The sequence below is a fragment of the Macaca thibetana genome, chromosome 11 (genome assembly GCF_024542745.1).
Source record: "Macaca thibetana thibetana isolate TM-01 chromosome 11, ASM2454274v1, whole genome shotgun sequence".
Taxonomy (NCBI): domain Eukaryota; kingdom Metazoa; phylum Chordata; class Mammalia; order Primates; family Cercopithecidae; genus Macaca; species Macaca thibetana.
Genome location: NC_065588.1, coordinates 35,515,753 through 35,530,967, shown reverse-complemented (window position 1 = coordinate 35,530,967; position 15,215 = coordinate 35,515,753). Strand labels below are relative to the sequence as shown.

At 38.0% G+C, this 15,215-nt stretch overlaps 1 protein-coding gene across 2 annotated transcripts in view; it reads left to right on the top strand.

Annotated features, from left to right (window-relative positions):
- Positions 1-9,687, top strand: part of ABCD2 (ATP binding cassette subfamily D member 2) — a 123,742-nt gene extending 114,055 nt beyond the window's left edge. For both annotated transcript variants that reach the window (XM_050750130.1, XM_050750128.1), the window contains one exon: positions 9,385-9,687. In XM_050750130.1, coding sequence (XP_050606087.1) covers positions 9,385-9,664 — 280 coding nt within the window. In that variant the 3' untranslated portion in view covers positions 9,665-9,687. The remainder of the gene's footprint in view (positions 1-9,384) is intronic.
- Positions 9,688-15,215: the final 5,528 nt, after the last annotated feature.

Genomic DNA, 15,215 nt, shown 5'->3' with positions numbered 1-15,215 from the left:
GGAATTTTGGTGGTTGCACAAAAGTTTCTTATTGGCTATCATGGGCATAAATTTGCACTCCATTCTGGTTTTGACTTTATACCACTTCACCTTTGGTAACAACAAATATTTATATCCTATCTCCCCCAACCCCACTTAGCTTTATAAAGAATTCCTGTGCACTATCTTATAGGATTCTCAGACCACATGATGTAGTAAGCGGATGAAGGAGTAGGGGAATTGGGATGAAGGAAGAGGCCCAGTGGTTCAACAGGGCCCCCAGTGCCAACCATGTTATGTATCAGGAAACAGCCTATGTGCAGATTTTTAGCAGGACATATCTTGTTGTGACCCCTAACCTACTTAATGCTTCATTTGAGGAAAACGAATGGTTAAGGAGGTTTTCCAAGGTTACATGGTAAAGCTGGGCCTTAAACAACAGTTCTTGGACTCTAAAACCAGTGCTCTTTGGCCATGTCCCCCCAACAGATCTCATCTTGAATTATAGCTCCCATAATTCCCATGTGTGGTGAGAGGGACCCAGTGGGAGATAATTGAATCATGGAGGGTGGTTCCCCCATACTGTTCCCGTGGTAGTGAATAAGCCTCACGAGATCTGATGGTTTTATAAGGGGAAACCCCTTTCACTTGGTTCTTAGTCTCCCTTGTCTGCCTTCACGTAAGACACGCCTTCCCCCTTCCACCATGATTGTGAGGCCTCCCCAGTCACCTGAAACTGTGAGTCCATTAAACCTCTTTTTCTTTATAAATTACTCAGTCTCGGGTCTGTCTTTATTAGCAACGTGAGAACAAACTAATACAGTGAATTGGTACTGGGTAGGGGCACTGCTGTAAAAATACTCCGAAACATGGAAGTGACTTTGAAACTGGGTAACAGGCACAGGTTGGAACAGTTTGGAGGGCTCAGAAGAAGACAGGAAAATGTGGGAAAGTTTGTAACTTCCTAGAGACTTTTTGAATTGCTTTGACCAAAATGCTGATAATGATATAGACAACGAAATCCAGGCCGAGGTGGTCTCAGATGGAGATGGGGAACTTGTTGGGAACTGAAGTAAAGGTGACTCTTGCTGTGTTTTAGCAGAGACTGGTGGCATTTGCCCCTTCCCTAGAAATCTGTGGAATTTTGAACTTGAGGGAGATGATTTAAAATATCTGGCGGAAGAAATTTCTAAGCAGCAGAGCATTCAAGAGGTGACTTAGGTGTTGTTTAAAGCATTCAGTTTTAAAAGAGAAACAGCATAAAAGTTCAGAAAATTGGCAACCTGACAGTGAGATAGAAAAGAAAAATCCATTTTCTAAGGAGAAATTCAAGCTGGCTGCAGAACTTTGCATAAGTAATGAGAAACCAAATGTTAATCGCCAAGACAATGGGGAAAATGTCTCCAGGACATGTCAGAGGTCTTCACAACAGCCCCTTCCATCACAGGCCCAGAGGCATAGGAGGAAAACATGGTTTCATGGGCCAGGCTGAGGGCCCCCCTGCTATGTGCAGCCTGGCGACTTGGTGCTCTGCATCCCAGTGCTCTAGCCATGACTAAAATGGGTCAAGGTATAGCTCAGGCTGTGGCTTCAGAGGGTGCAAGCCCCAAGACTTGGCAGCTTCCACATGATGTTGAGCCTGTGGATGAACAGATGTCAAGAATTGAGGTTTGGGAATCTCTGCCTAGATTTCAGAGGATGTATGGAAATACCTGAATACTCAGGCAGAAGTTTGCTGCAGGGGTGGGGCCCTCATGGAGAACCTCTGCTAGGGCAGTGTGAAAGGGAAATTTGGGGTGGGAGGCCCCGCAGACAGTCCCCACTAGGGCACTGCCTAGTAGAGCTCTGAGAAGAGGACCACCATCCTCCAGACCCCAGAATGGTAGATTCACCAACCGCTTGCACGGTGCACCTGGAAAAGCCACAGACACTCAACATCAGCCTGTGAAAGCCGCCAGGAGGGAGGCTGCACCCTCCAAAGCCACAGGGGTGGAGCTACCCAAGACCATGGGAGCCCACCTCTTGCATCAGCATCACTTGGATGTGAGACATGGAGTCAAAGGAGATCATTTTGGAGATTTAAGACTTTACTTCCCTGCTGGATTTTGGACTTGCATGGGGCCTATAGCCCCTTCGTTTTGGCTAATTTCTCCCATTTGGGATGGGTGTATTTATCCAATGCCTGTCCCGCATTTTATCTAAGAAGTAACTAACTTGCTTTTCATTTTACAGACTCACAGGTGGAAGGGACTTGCCTTGTCTCAGATGAGACTTTGAACTGTGGACTTTTGAGTTAATGCTGAAATGAGTTAAGAATTTGGGGGACTGTTGGGAAGGCATGATTTGTTTTGAAATGTGAGGACATGAGATCTGGGAGGGGGAAGGGGCAGAATGATATGGTTTGGCTTTGTCCCCACCCAAATCTCATTTTGAATTATAGCTCCCATAATTCCCACGTGTTGTGGGAGGTACCCAGTGAGAAACAATTGAATCATGGGGGTAGTTTTCTCCATACTGTTCTTGTGGTAGTGAATAAGTCTCAAGAGATCTGATGGTTTTATGAGGGGAAACCTCTTTCACTTGGCATTCATTTGCTTTTGTCTGCCTCCATGTAAGACGTGCCTTTCACCTTCTGCCATGATTGTGAGGCCTTCCCAGCCATGTGGAACTGTGAGACCATTAAACCTCTTTTTCTTCATAAATTACCCAGTCTCAGGTATGTCTTCATCAGCACCATGAGAATCTACTAATACAACAATATTTACTTCTCTGGTTACATATCATCCAAGAGATAATGGTGTTAAAGGAGTATGTCAACAATGGAAGCAGAACGAAAATAGTTTTTCTGTTATATCTGGTTCAGGCTAAGATAGCTGGTAGGTCTTGTCTAATTTATTTCCACAAATAATTTTGGGTGGCTTTATTTCATTCCCCAGTAATTTCAGTTCAAAATAGTCATTAGTACATTCCGAGAGACTTTACATAGAATATACATGTGCAGGTATGTGTGTTTTTACAAACTAAGATATGTGCAAACATACCCATGTCTTTGTATATGTATGCATATCCTATAATGTAAATCTCATTATTTTCTCTACACCTCTCCTGTCATCTCCTTTATTCCCTTCCATACCTATCAGAAAATAGATGAGTAGTCATAGAATCATGACAGTCTAGTGAATGTCTAGCAAGTTCTTAAATGAGCCAGAAGAAAGGAGCTCTACATACAATGGGGTGGCATGTTTTTTTTAAAAAAACACTTAATCAGAAATAATAATAACTGTGAAACATAAAAAACAATATTTTAGCCCAAAAACTGGGATAAAGAAGATTAATGATTTCTGGGAATAACAGAATCAGAGCTGTGGATTCTAACCTAAATTTGCCATAACTCACTTATATGACTTTGGGCATGTCATGGAACCACTCTGCAGTTTTATTTTCTCATTGACAAAACAAGATTGACAATACTTACCCTACTTCATAGGAAAGATATTTGTATTACTTAATTAGTGATTGTAGAGTGTTATTAAGACACACTATGTAATTATTATTGAATTGGCATCTCCTCCTATGTAATTCAGTGGGAATTTTATTATTACTTCTCCAATTATGGCTAAAGAGTTCATATAAAGCTTTCCACTTGCTCTTCTTCCTCATGAAAGAGACTTTGCAATATGATCTTTGTGTTCAATATAGTAGTTTATTTTTTCTAACTACATCTTGAGAAAGGATTGTTGAAACCAATAAATAATAGCTCTCTGTGGACACATTAAGATCTGTAATAAGATGTTCCCTCCTACTTCAGGCCTCAATTAATTAGCACCTCCACCCAATTCAGTAAAATCTTCTGTAAAGGAACTATCACATTTAATTTTGGAACAACATCAAAAGGTTTTGGTCGGCTAATATTTCCCTACTACATATAAATTGTGATCAAATCACCTTCACAGTGAAAATATTAGACTTAAAGTCATGAAGTGAATTGAGAATTAAATCAAAATCTAACTTCAATAGTTGATATCTGTATATTTAGGTAAGTAATTTCTTAATGTTGTCCTTTTTGTTTTATTTTTGATTATAGATATCAAACTAAATAAAGTAAGGTTTCTCAAAACTCGAAATGTAAGTCCACATTTGCAATTTTTTTTTTTTTGAGTCAGAGTCTCGCACAGTCACCAGGGCTACAGTGCAATGGTACCATCTCAGCTCACCGCAACCTGCACCTCCTGGGTTCAAGCGATTCTCCTGCCTCAGCTTCCTGAGTAGCTGGGATTACAGGCACCCACCACCACGCCTGGCTAACTTTGTGTATTTTTAGTAGAGACGGGGCTTCACTATGTTGGCCAGGCTAGTCTCAAACTCCTGACCTTGTGATCCACCCGCCTTGGCCTCCCGAAGTGCTGGGATTACAGGTGTGAACCACTGCACCTGGCCTCTGCAATGCTTTTTATAAATTATAAAGTGTTGCACAAAGTTTACATTATTATTATTGTCATTGTCTTGTCCTTGCTGTGCCCCAAAAAGTCCTGCTAAGGGGTTATAATCTATTTCCCTTTGTCAGTCTCCCAGAGATCCATTGATTTTTTAAAATTGTGCATCATATAATGCAATGTCTTGCTCTGAATGCTAATCTGGAGTGTATCAAAGGAGGTGATGCTCCTTCATAGAATATATCTCAGAACGTGTGACCAACATTGAGTCCAGAGAATACAAGTATTACAAAAGTACCTAAAATAAATATATTACATGGATTTGGGAAAGGCTTCAGGAATCTTCACTGCCATTTCTTACAAGTGAAGCAATTTCATTTGTTTTCTCTACTTTACAATCCAATTCACATTCATTGACACCCCAGAGCTGAGTCTTATCCAATTAACAATGCAGGGAAGTGTCCATGAATCCACCTTGCCTGCCAGAGCAGAAAACTGCAGAGTCAGGATTAGGGTTGTGGTCTCTTGATGGCATATAGCTCTCCAGAATAGCATTAGAGAACCACTAATGGGAACATGAAGGTAAGTGGAGTTTGCAAGTTGTGCCTCAGGTTGCACTGAGTCTCAGTCCGCTCATAGCCTTGTTATATTTTCAGAGGTTAGACATACTGTTTATGCATCAACATAGGCTTAGTTATTTGGTTTTTCAATGTGTTTATAAGTCTTACAGAGAATGTTAACACCTGTCTATTTTTTCATTAAAGAGATTATTTAAATTAGCATACTAGCTTTGTGTGTAGCTGGAGGGTAACCTCCACACCAGGTCTAGAGATGCACACAGGTGTAAAGAAGGAGTTCAGGTAATGATTCACCCACAAGTTCTTTACTTGGTTACTTTGAGACATTTTGCAGTTGTGGTGTCTTTCACATCACAAAAGTCAGTAGAACACCAGCAACCTATACAAAATTCAAATGGGCTCAAAATTAGCCTATTAACACAGTCACCAGGACCTTAAAAAAAAATGTACATTTCTAGGCTCCACTCCCTGGAGTTCTACCTTAATAGGTAGAGGGTGAAGCCTGAGAATTGATGAGCCAGTTGTAGAAAACACTGCCCTATTCTTGCCTTGCTTTCTCTGAAATATTATTATCATCATCACCAAGATCATCACAATTTACTGACAGTTTATTGTATGCAATATACTATGTAAAGTACTTTTCATTTAAATACATGAAATCCTGAGTGGTATTAATACATATTTTATCCGTTTAACAATAAGAAAACTGAAGAACAAAGATTAAATAATACAGAAACCAAATGATGGACCTAGAATTAAAACTCCAGTTTGTTCAACTTCAGAGCTTTTGTTCTTTAATGCCACTTCATACTTGACTTGAGCAGAAGTTTTTATTTCATCAGTCTTGCTACTGCTCTTTTTTTTTTTTTTTTTTTTTTTTTTTTTTTTTTTGCAGCTTCTTTCTTAAGAAATTTTAGCTTAACTTTTCCAAGCAGTTTTGCAAACATTTCAAATAAGTTTGTTAAAAGAATTTTCTTTTTATTATACTTTCTTTAAGTTTGGGATACATGTGCAAAACATGCAGGTTTGTTACATAGGTATACACGTGCCATGTGGTTTGCTGCACCTATCAACCCATCATCTACATTATGTATTTCTCCTAATCCTATCCCCCTCCCAGTCCCACACCCCCTGACAGGCCCCAGTGTGTGATATTCTCCTCCCTGTGTCCATGTTTTCTCATTGTTCAGCTCCCACTTATTAGTGAGAACATGTGGTGTTTGGTTTTCTATTTCTATGTTTGTTTGCCAGTAATGATGGTTTCCAGCTTCATCCATGTCTCTGCAAATGACATGAACTCATCCCTTTTTATGGCTGCATAGTATTCCATGGTGTATATGTGCCACATTTTCTTTATCCAGTCTATCATTGATGGGCATTTGAGTTGGTTCCAAGTCTTTGCTATTGTGAACAGTGCTGCAATAAACATACATGTGCACATGTCTTTATAGTAGGATGATTTATAATCCTTTGGGTATATACCCAGTAATGGGATTGCTGGGTCAAATGGTATTTCTGGTTCTAGATCCTTGAGGAATCACCACGCTGTCTTCCACAATGGTTGAACTAATTTACACTCCCACCAACACTGTAAAAGCTTTTCTATTTCTCCACATCCTCTCCAGCATCTGTTGTTTTGTGACTTTTTAATGATCGCCAGTCTAACTGGCGTGAGATGGTATCTCACTGTGGTTTTGATTTGCATTTCTCTAATGACCAGTGATGATGAGCGTTTTTTCATATGTTTGTTGGCCACATAAATGTCTTCTTTTAAGAAGTGTCTGTTCATACTTTTTTGCCCACTTTTTGATGGGGTTGTTTTTCTCTTGTAAATTGGTTTAAGTTCTTTATCGATTCTGGATATTAGCCCTTTGTCAGATGGATAGATTGCAAAAATTTTCTGCCATTCTGTAGGTTGCCTGTTCACTCTGATGACAGTTTCTTTTGCTGTGCAGAAGCTCTTTAGTTTAATTAGATTCCAGTTGTCAATGTTGGCTTTTGTTGCCGTTGCTTTTGGTGTTTTAGTCACGAAGTCTTTGCCCATATCTATGTCTTGAATGGTATTGCCTAGGTTTTCTTCTCTACTCCAGAAAACTGGTCACAAAACCTTGAAAATAGATATTTTTTGAGTTGATAAGATGTATTCTAGGTCAGAGATTTTAATTCATACTTTCTCCTAATTTTCTCTTTTGAAATTAATTATTGTGCTAATCTGATATATTAAAAAGTTTCATGGCACACAAAATACTTCTATTCTGTGTGTTGCAATGTTAAAGCCAAAAGAAAACATTTTTGTTCGTAAGTGCTACCAAAACTCAGATTCTTTGCTGGTGAGATTTATAGTAGAGGTAGCTAATAAAAATGTGTCTTAAATTGTTATGATCATGATTAAAGTACAAATGTTAGTCACTGATATTTAACTGTGTGTTCTACTGGGCCTTGGAAGGCTTAAGCCTGTTCTCAAAAACTCCTCCCCACATAACAGATTGTATTGAGAGTAAAAGATAGTAAGACAATTCTTTTTTTAATTTTTCAAAATTTTTTTGAGATGGAGTCTTGCTCTGTTGCCCAGGCTGGAGTGCAGTGGCACAGTCTTGGCTCACTGCAACCTCCACCTCCCAGGTTCAATCAACTCTCCTGCCTCAGCCTCCCGAGTAGCTGGGACTACAGGTGCATGCGGCTATACCTGGATAATTTTTTGGATTTTAGTAGAGACGGGGTTTCACCATGTTGCTGAGGCTAGTTGTGAACTCCTGAGTTCAGGCAGTCCACCTGTCTTGGCTTTCCAAAATGCTGGGATTACAGGCGTGAACCACTGGGCCCCAGCCGGTAATAAGACAATCCTTAAACTTTTTGCTACATCTTTAAGAATTAAAAAACCAAAATACTGGTTCCAACATTTTGAAAAAGAAAAATAACACACACACATACATATATTAATGCATATAGGATAAGGATTTTAAATCGACTTTGCTGTGTAATTTTTGTTAATACATATATTCATACACATATTTATGTAGTATATGTGATATTTTGTTACATGCAAACAAAGCATAAGAATTAAGTCAGTTTTTAAAATATCTGTCACCTTGAACATTTATCATTTCTGTGTGCATCTATCAATTTATGGAATAAATTAGGAAGAATTCCTTCCTCTTCAATTCTGTGGAATAGTTTTGAGAACTGGTCTTAGATATTATTCATGAGTTTGATAGAATTCAGCAATAAAGTCATTTGGTCCTGGGCTTCACTTTGTTGGGAGACTATTCCTGATTCAGTCTTGTTACTTCTTATTGATTTGTTCAGGTTTTCTCTTTCTTTCTGATTCAATCTTGGTAGGTTGTATGTGTTCATAAATACAATTTATACATTTCCTCTGGGTTTTCCAGTTTGTTAACACCTAGCTGTTCAAGGTAGTCTTTGATGATCTTTTGTATTTCTGTGGTATCTGTTGTAATGTATCCTTTTTTGTTTTTGATTTTGTGTATTTGGGTCTTCCCTCCTTTTTTCATGGTGGGTATAGCTAGCAGTTTATTGATTTTCTTTTTGTCTTTTCACAAAACAACTTTTCATTTCATTCATACATTGTATGTTTTTTAGTCTCAATTTTGTTTAGTTTTACTCTTATCTTTATTATTTCTTTCCTTGTACTAATTTTGGGTTTAGTTTTGTTGTTTCTTGCTTTTCTAGTTCCTTGAGGTGCATTGTTAGGTTGTTTATTTGAAATCTTTCCATTTTTTTTAATATAGGCATGTATTACTATAAATAGGCATGTATTACTATAAATTTCCCTGTTGGAACTGCTTTTGATGTATCCCATAGGTTTTGGTATGCTGTGTCTTCATTTTCATTTGTTGAATAATGTTTTTAAATTTTCCTTCTTAATTTCTTCACTGACCCAATGGTCATTCAGGAGTATGTTGTTTAATTTACATATTTTACAGTTTTCAAAGTTCTTCTGTTATTAATTTCTCATTTTATTCCATTGCGGTCTGAAAAGATATTTGATGTTATTTTAATTGTTTAAAATATGTTCAGACTAGTTTTGTGACCTAACATATGTTCTATCCTAAAGAATGTTCCATGTGCTGATGAGAAGAATCCGTATTCAGGAGCTTACGGATAAAATGCTCTGTAAATATCTTTTAGGTTCATTTGGTCTAAAGTGCCGTTTAAACACAGTGTTTCTTTGTTGATTCTTTGTCTAGGTCATCTGTCTAATGCTGAAAGTGGGGTGTTGAAGTTCCCAATAATTATTGTATTGAAGTCTTTCCCTTTAGATCTGATAACATTAACTATATGAATCTGGGTGCTCTGGTGTTGGGTGCATATATATTTAGAATTGTTATATCCTTCTGTTGAATTAATTTCTTTTTTTTTTTTTTTAAATGGAGTTTCGCTCCTGTTGCCAAGGCAGGAGTGCAATGGGACAATCTCAGCTCACTGCAACCTCCGCCTCCCACTTTCAAGCAATTCTCCTGTCTCCGCCTCCTGAGTAGCTGGGATTACAGGTATGCACCACCACATCCAGCTTATTTTGTATTTTTAGTAGAGATAGGATTTCTCCATGTTGGTCAGGCTGGTCTCAAGTTCCTAACCTCAGGGGATCCAACAGCCTCGGCCTCCCAAAATGCTGGGATTACAGGCGTGAGTCACTGCACCTGGCTGAATTAATTTATCATTAAATAATGACCTTATTTGCCTCTTTTCACACTGTTTTTAACTTAAAGTCTGTTTTATCTGATATAATTATAGGTACTACTGCTCACTTTTGAGTTTCATTAATGTGGATTACCTTTTTCCATCTCTAAATCTATATGTGTTTTATAGGTATTGAGTTTCTTGTAGGCAGTATGTAGTTCTGTCATTTAAAAAAAATTTTAAAGCCAGTTTATATCTTTTAAGTGGAATGTTTATTTACATTCAAGATTATTGATATGGGAGAACTTGTTCCTGTGATTTTGTTCATTATTTTCTGGTTGTTTTGTACGTCCTTTGTTCCTTTGTTTCTCTCTTATTGTTTATCATTGCAGTTTGGTGGTTTTCTATAGTGGTAATGGTTGAGTCCTTTCTCTTTTTCATATGTGTGTTTGTTCTACCAGTGAATTTATATTTTTGTGTGTTTTCATGATGGTTGATATCATCCTTTCACTTCCAGGTATAGGATTCCCTTAAGCATTTCTTGTAGAGCTGATCTAATGGTGATGAATTCCCTCTGTTTTGCTCGTCTGGGAAATATTTTATTTCTCCTTTATTTTTGCAGGATAGTTTTGCTGGGGATCATATTCTTGACTAACAGTTTTTTGTTTTGTTTTGTTTTTGTTTGTTTGTTTTATTTTTTAGCACATTGAATGTATCATCCCATTCTCTCCTGACCTATAAGGTTTCTGCTGAAAAATTCACTTTTAGTCTGATGGAGTTCCTTTATATGTGACTAGATGCTTTTCTCTTACTGTCTTTAGAATTATCTCTTTGACTTCTGACAGTTTTACTATAATGTGCCTTGAAGACCTTTTTGGGTTGTTTCCATTTGGGGATCAGATATCTGGATGTCTAAATCTCTTTTGATTGCTTTTTGGCATCCCATATGTCACACAGGCATTCTTCAATATTTTGGGGTTTTTTTTCTTTTCCTCTTTTTTTTTTTTTTTTGTCTTACTGCTCTGTTTCAAAATACCTGTTTTTAAGTCCTGAAATTCTTTCTTCTGTTTGATCTAGTCTATTATTGAAGCTCTTGGTTATATTTTTATTTTATTTGTTAAATTTTTCTGTTCTAGAATTTCCATTTTATACATTTTTATGATATATATCCCTTTTTCTCATTTAATTTTTAATTTTTGTGAGTACATAGTAGGTGTATATATTTGTGGGGTACAAGAAATATTTTGATACAGACATGCAATTTGAAACAATCACATCCTGGAGAATGGAGTATCCATCACCTCAAGCATTTATCCTTTGTGTTACAAACAATCCAATTATGCTCTTTTAGTTATTTTAAAATATACCATTAAGTTATTGTTAAGTAGTGTGTCTTATTCATTCTTTCTAACTGTTACATATATGACTGCACTCATTAACCATCCTCACTACCCTTCCCAGACTGTGGTAAGTATTCTTCTACTCTGTATGTCCATGAGTTCAATTGTTTTGATTTTTAGATTCCACAAACAAGTGAGGACATGTGATGTTCATCTTTTTATGCCTGGATTATTTCATTTAACATAAAGATCTCCATTACCATCTCTTTGCTGTTGCAAATGACAAAATCTCATTTTTTTAATGGCTGAATAGTACTCCATCATGTGTATGGACAACATTTTCTTCATCTATTAATCTGTTGATGGACACTTAGGTTGCTTCCAAATCTTAGCTATTGTGAACAGTGCTGCAACAAACATTGGAGTGCACGTATCTTTTTGATATCCTGATTTTCTTTCTTTTTTTCTTTTGAGATGGAGTCTCACCCTATCGCCCAGGCTAGAGTACAATGGTGTGATCTTGGCTCACTGAGACCTCTGCCTCCTGGGTTTGAGTGATTCTCTTGCCTCAGCCTCCTGAGTAACTGGGATTACAGGCATGCGCTACCATGCCTGGCTAATTTTTTCTATCTTTAGTAGAGACAGGGTTTCACTATGTTGGCCAGGCTGGTCTCAAACTCCAGACCTCATGAGCTGCCTGCCTCAGCCTCCCATAGTGCTGGAATTACAGGTGTGAGCCACCACACCTGGCCCTGATTTCCTTTCTTTTGGGTATATACTCAGCAGTGGGATTGCTGGATCACATGGTAGCTCTATTTTTAGTTTCTCAAGGAGCCTCCTAACTGTTCTCCATAGTGATTGTACTAATTTACATTCCTACCAACAGTAAACAAGGCTTCACTTTTCTCCACATGCTCAGCAGCATTTTTTATTGCCTCTCTTTTGGATATAAGACATTTTAAATGGGGTGAGATGATATCTCATTGTACTTTTGACTTGCATTTCTCTGATGATCAATGATGTTGAACATCTCTTCATATGCCTGTTTGCCATTTGTATGTCTTCTTTTGAGAAATGTATATTCAAACATTTTGCTTATATTTTGATTAGAATATTACTTTTTTTTCTTACAGAGTTCTTTGAGCTCCTTATATATTCTGGTTATTAACCCCTTGTTAGATGGATAGTTTGCAAATATTTTCTCCCATTCTGTGGTTTGTCTCTCCACTTTGTTGATTATTTTCTTTGCTGCACAGAAGCTTTTAAAGTTGATGTGATCCCACTAGTCCATGTTTCTTTTGGTTGCCTATGCTTGTGGGGTATTGCAGCCCTCCAGGTAGACACAAGGGGATGTCAGTGGGGCTCCAAGGATTAGTGCATGCAGGAGATGATAGGCCTCAGGGGAGATGCAGTCTGGTGGGGGCTGGGCTCTCAAAATGGTGTTGTGCTGCAGCTGTTTGGGTCTCAGGGCATGTGTGGGACCTAATGTGAGCTCTCTATCTGGAGCAATGCTGTCTTGCAGACTCCAAGCAGCTTCCTATACTAGCCTCTGACTCCCCAAGGGTCAAACAGCTCTCCCACGGCTAGAAGTGCAAGAGTCCATAGTGGGAATGTAGACCACTGGGGTTCACTCACTTACCCTTTCCCTGTACTGAAAAATCTCTCTGGGATCCCAGCTGATCTTGCCCCAGCAGACTTCCTTACTTCCCTTTCTTTCCTTGTTTCAAGTGTTTCCTCTGCTAAATTTCAGTGTTCTCCCTTAGATTCTCCATTTGAAGCATGGTTATTTTAGTTCTTATTTGTGCAGGAGATGAGTGTCAGGTACCTCTAGTCAGCCATTTTCTATGTAAAATTTAAATGACTGGATTATTTGTTTGTATTATGGTTCGTATAATATGTGAATGTAATAGAACTCTTGAAGCAGTGGCCCAGAAAAATTGGCTGTTATGACAGAAGATCCATTGAATCAATGAAAATTTCCTTTAAATGGGAAGACATCTTTTCCATTTTGGCTTTCATGACCCTGAACTTTCCTTATAAGCCATTTATTTTTTTGGCTAAGAAGTATTTATTGATCTCTATGTATGAAGCTTTACAGTAAATTCTACTTAAATTAACTAGGTCAGTAAAAAAAGGAACATATCTTTGCAATTCTTCTGTTGTTTTTAATATTAATCTAAAGCACTATAACATGGCTAAAGGAATGTCTTTTTTTTCTATCTACTTATCACACTTATTTTTTCTATAAAAATAAGATAATACTTATCTACTTTATAACTTTTTAATTTTTTTGTACAAGGACACAGAATTCATCGATTAGTGTAAATCTAGTAATAAAATGTTATTTCAGTAGAACAAAGAATTTTAAAAGTAGTCATTTCAGCAAATGTCAAAGAATGAGTTGCTGTACATGTCAAGACTTCCATCTTATTTCTCAATGTTTTTACCGTTAAGACCCCAAAGCAAATATCATTTATTCAAATAACTAAAATTTAAACAATACATTTTCATCAGATGTTTCCTGTTTTAGTTGAGCACTAGATAACATGTGTGGAAGAACTATCTGACATTATTACTAGATGATTGCTCCATAGTTTGCCCACTTTTGTCTACACAGTATAATTTGAAGGAAGGAACTTGTATTAATTGGGGTTCTTTGTCACAAACAACAAAACTCATTTTAACCTTTTTTTTTCGAGACAGAGTCTTGCTCTGTGGCTCGGGCTAGAGTGCAGTGGCACAATTTCAACTAACTGCAACCTTGGCCTCCCAGGTTCAAGCAGTTCTTGTGCCTCAGCCACCTGAATAGCTGGGATTACAGGTGTGTGCCACCATGTCTGGCTAATTGTGTACTTTTAGTAGAGACAGGGTTTTGCCATATTGGCCAGGCTGGTCTCAAACTCCTGACCTCAGGTGATCCACCTGCCTTGGCCTCCCAAAGTGCTGGGATTACAGGGTGAGCTACTGCGCCAGGCCCATTCTAACCAAATTTAAATAGTAAGAAATATATTAACATATCTTAGAAAGGGCATAGAATCTCTATGACAGTCAGAGAGGCTAAATCACATTGTAGAGTTACTCCAATAAAGATCCCATGGCTCTCTTATTGGGCATAGACAACCCCATCTTACACTACTGACCTGGGACACCATATACCTGAAATTCTATCATTGCTAGCCCCCAAAACCACATGCTTCTGCAACCATCTTCTCTAGAAAATATATTTTAAGTGGTGCTTGCCACTTCACATTATTCTTTTCCAACTGAGAGTTTCACATAAGTACACATGATTAGCAAAGCCAAGGTGCCTTGGTTGTGGCCTAGATTTCTAGCTTGAGGAAGGATGTCAAAAATAACAAAGGGCAAAACATGAGAAGTAGCTGCTATAGACCTTTTCCTGACCTGCCTGTCATAGGCTGCATTTATTGCTTTGTGTTAAATATCTTCTTGACATTATTAGGTCCTCTTTCCAAAGCAAATTCCCATTTAAGAGGTGACATAAAATCGTCTACAACTTAATGCATTTTTTCTCAGTTTCCTTTGCTTGAATGAGAAATTCTGGATGGTATGGGAACAAAGAATGTATGAGAAAGAATGAAAACACATCCACTGGTACAGGATAGTAAGGCAGGATAAATTTTGGTTTCCCAAATTGTTTAGAATCTTGGATCCTAGAAGGGTGAAAGGAGCCCAACAATCTTTCTCCCCCTATCATTTGAAAATGTATCAATGTATTTGTGCATTCAGTTGTTATAAAATATTCATCCAGTGGCTTGTAAAGATCATACCACTTTCACATCACAGAGCAAGCATCTGGTTTCTTGTTTAGATAACAACAGATAGTAGGATCTTGAGAAGCCCACTGAGTTATAGTGATCCCATAGTCCTAAACTTTACTAACTATAAAAATTCTATTCATGGGCTGGGTGCAGTGGCTTACACCTGTAATCCCAGCAATTTGGGAGGCTGAGGCAGGAGGATCACTCGAACCCAGGAGTTTGAGACCAGCCTGGGCAAAATGGAGAGACCCCCATCTCTACAAAAAATTTAAAAATTAGCCATTCATGGTGGCCCTCATCTGAAGCCCTGGATACTTGTGAAGCTGAGGTGGGAGGATTACTTGACCCCAGGAGTGACAGGTTACAGTGAGTTTTAATCACATCACTGCACTCCAGCCTGAGTGACACAGTGAGACCTTATCTCAAAAAAAAAAAAAAAAAAAAAATTCATCCATTATGACTGCA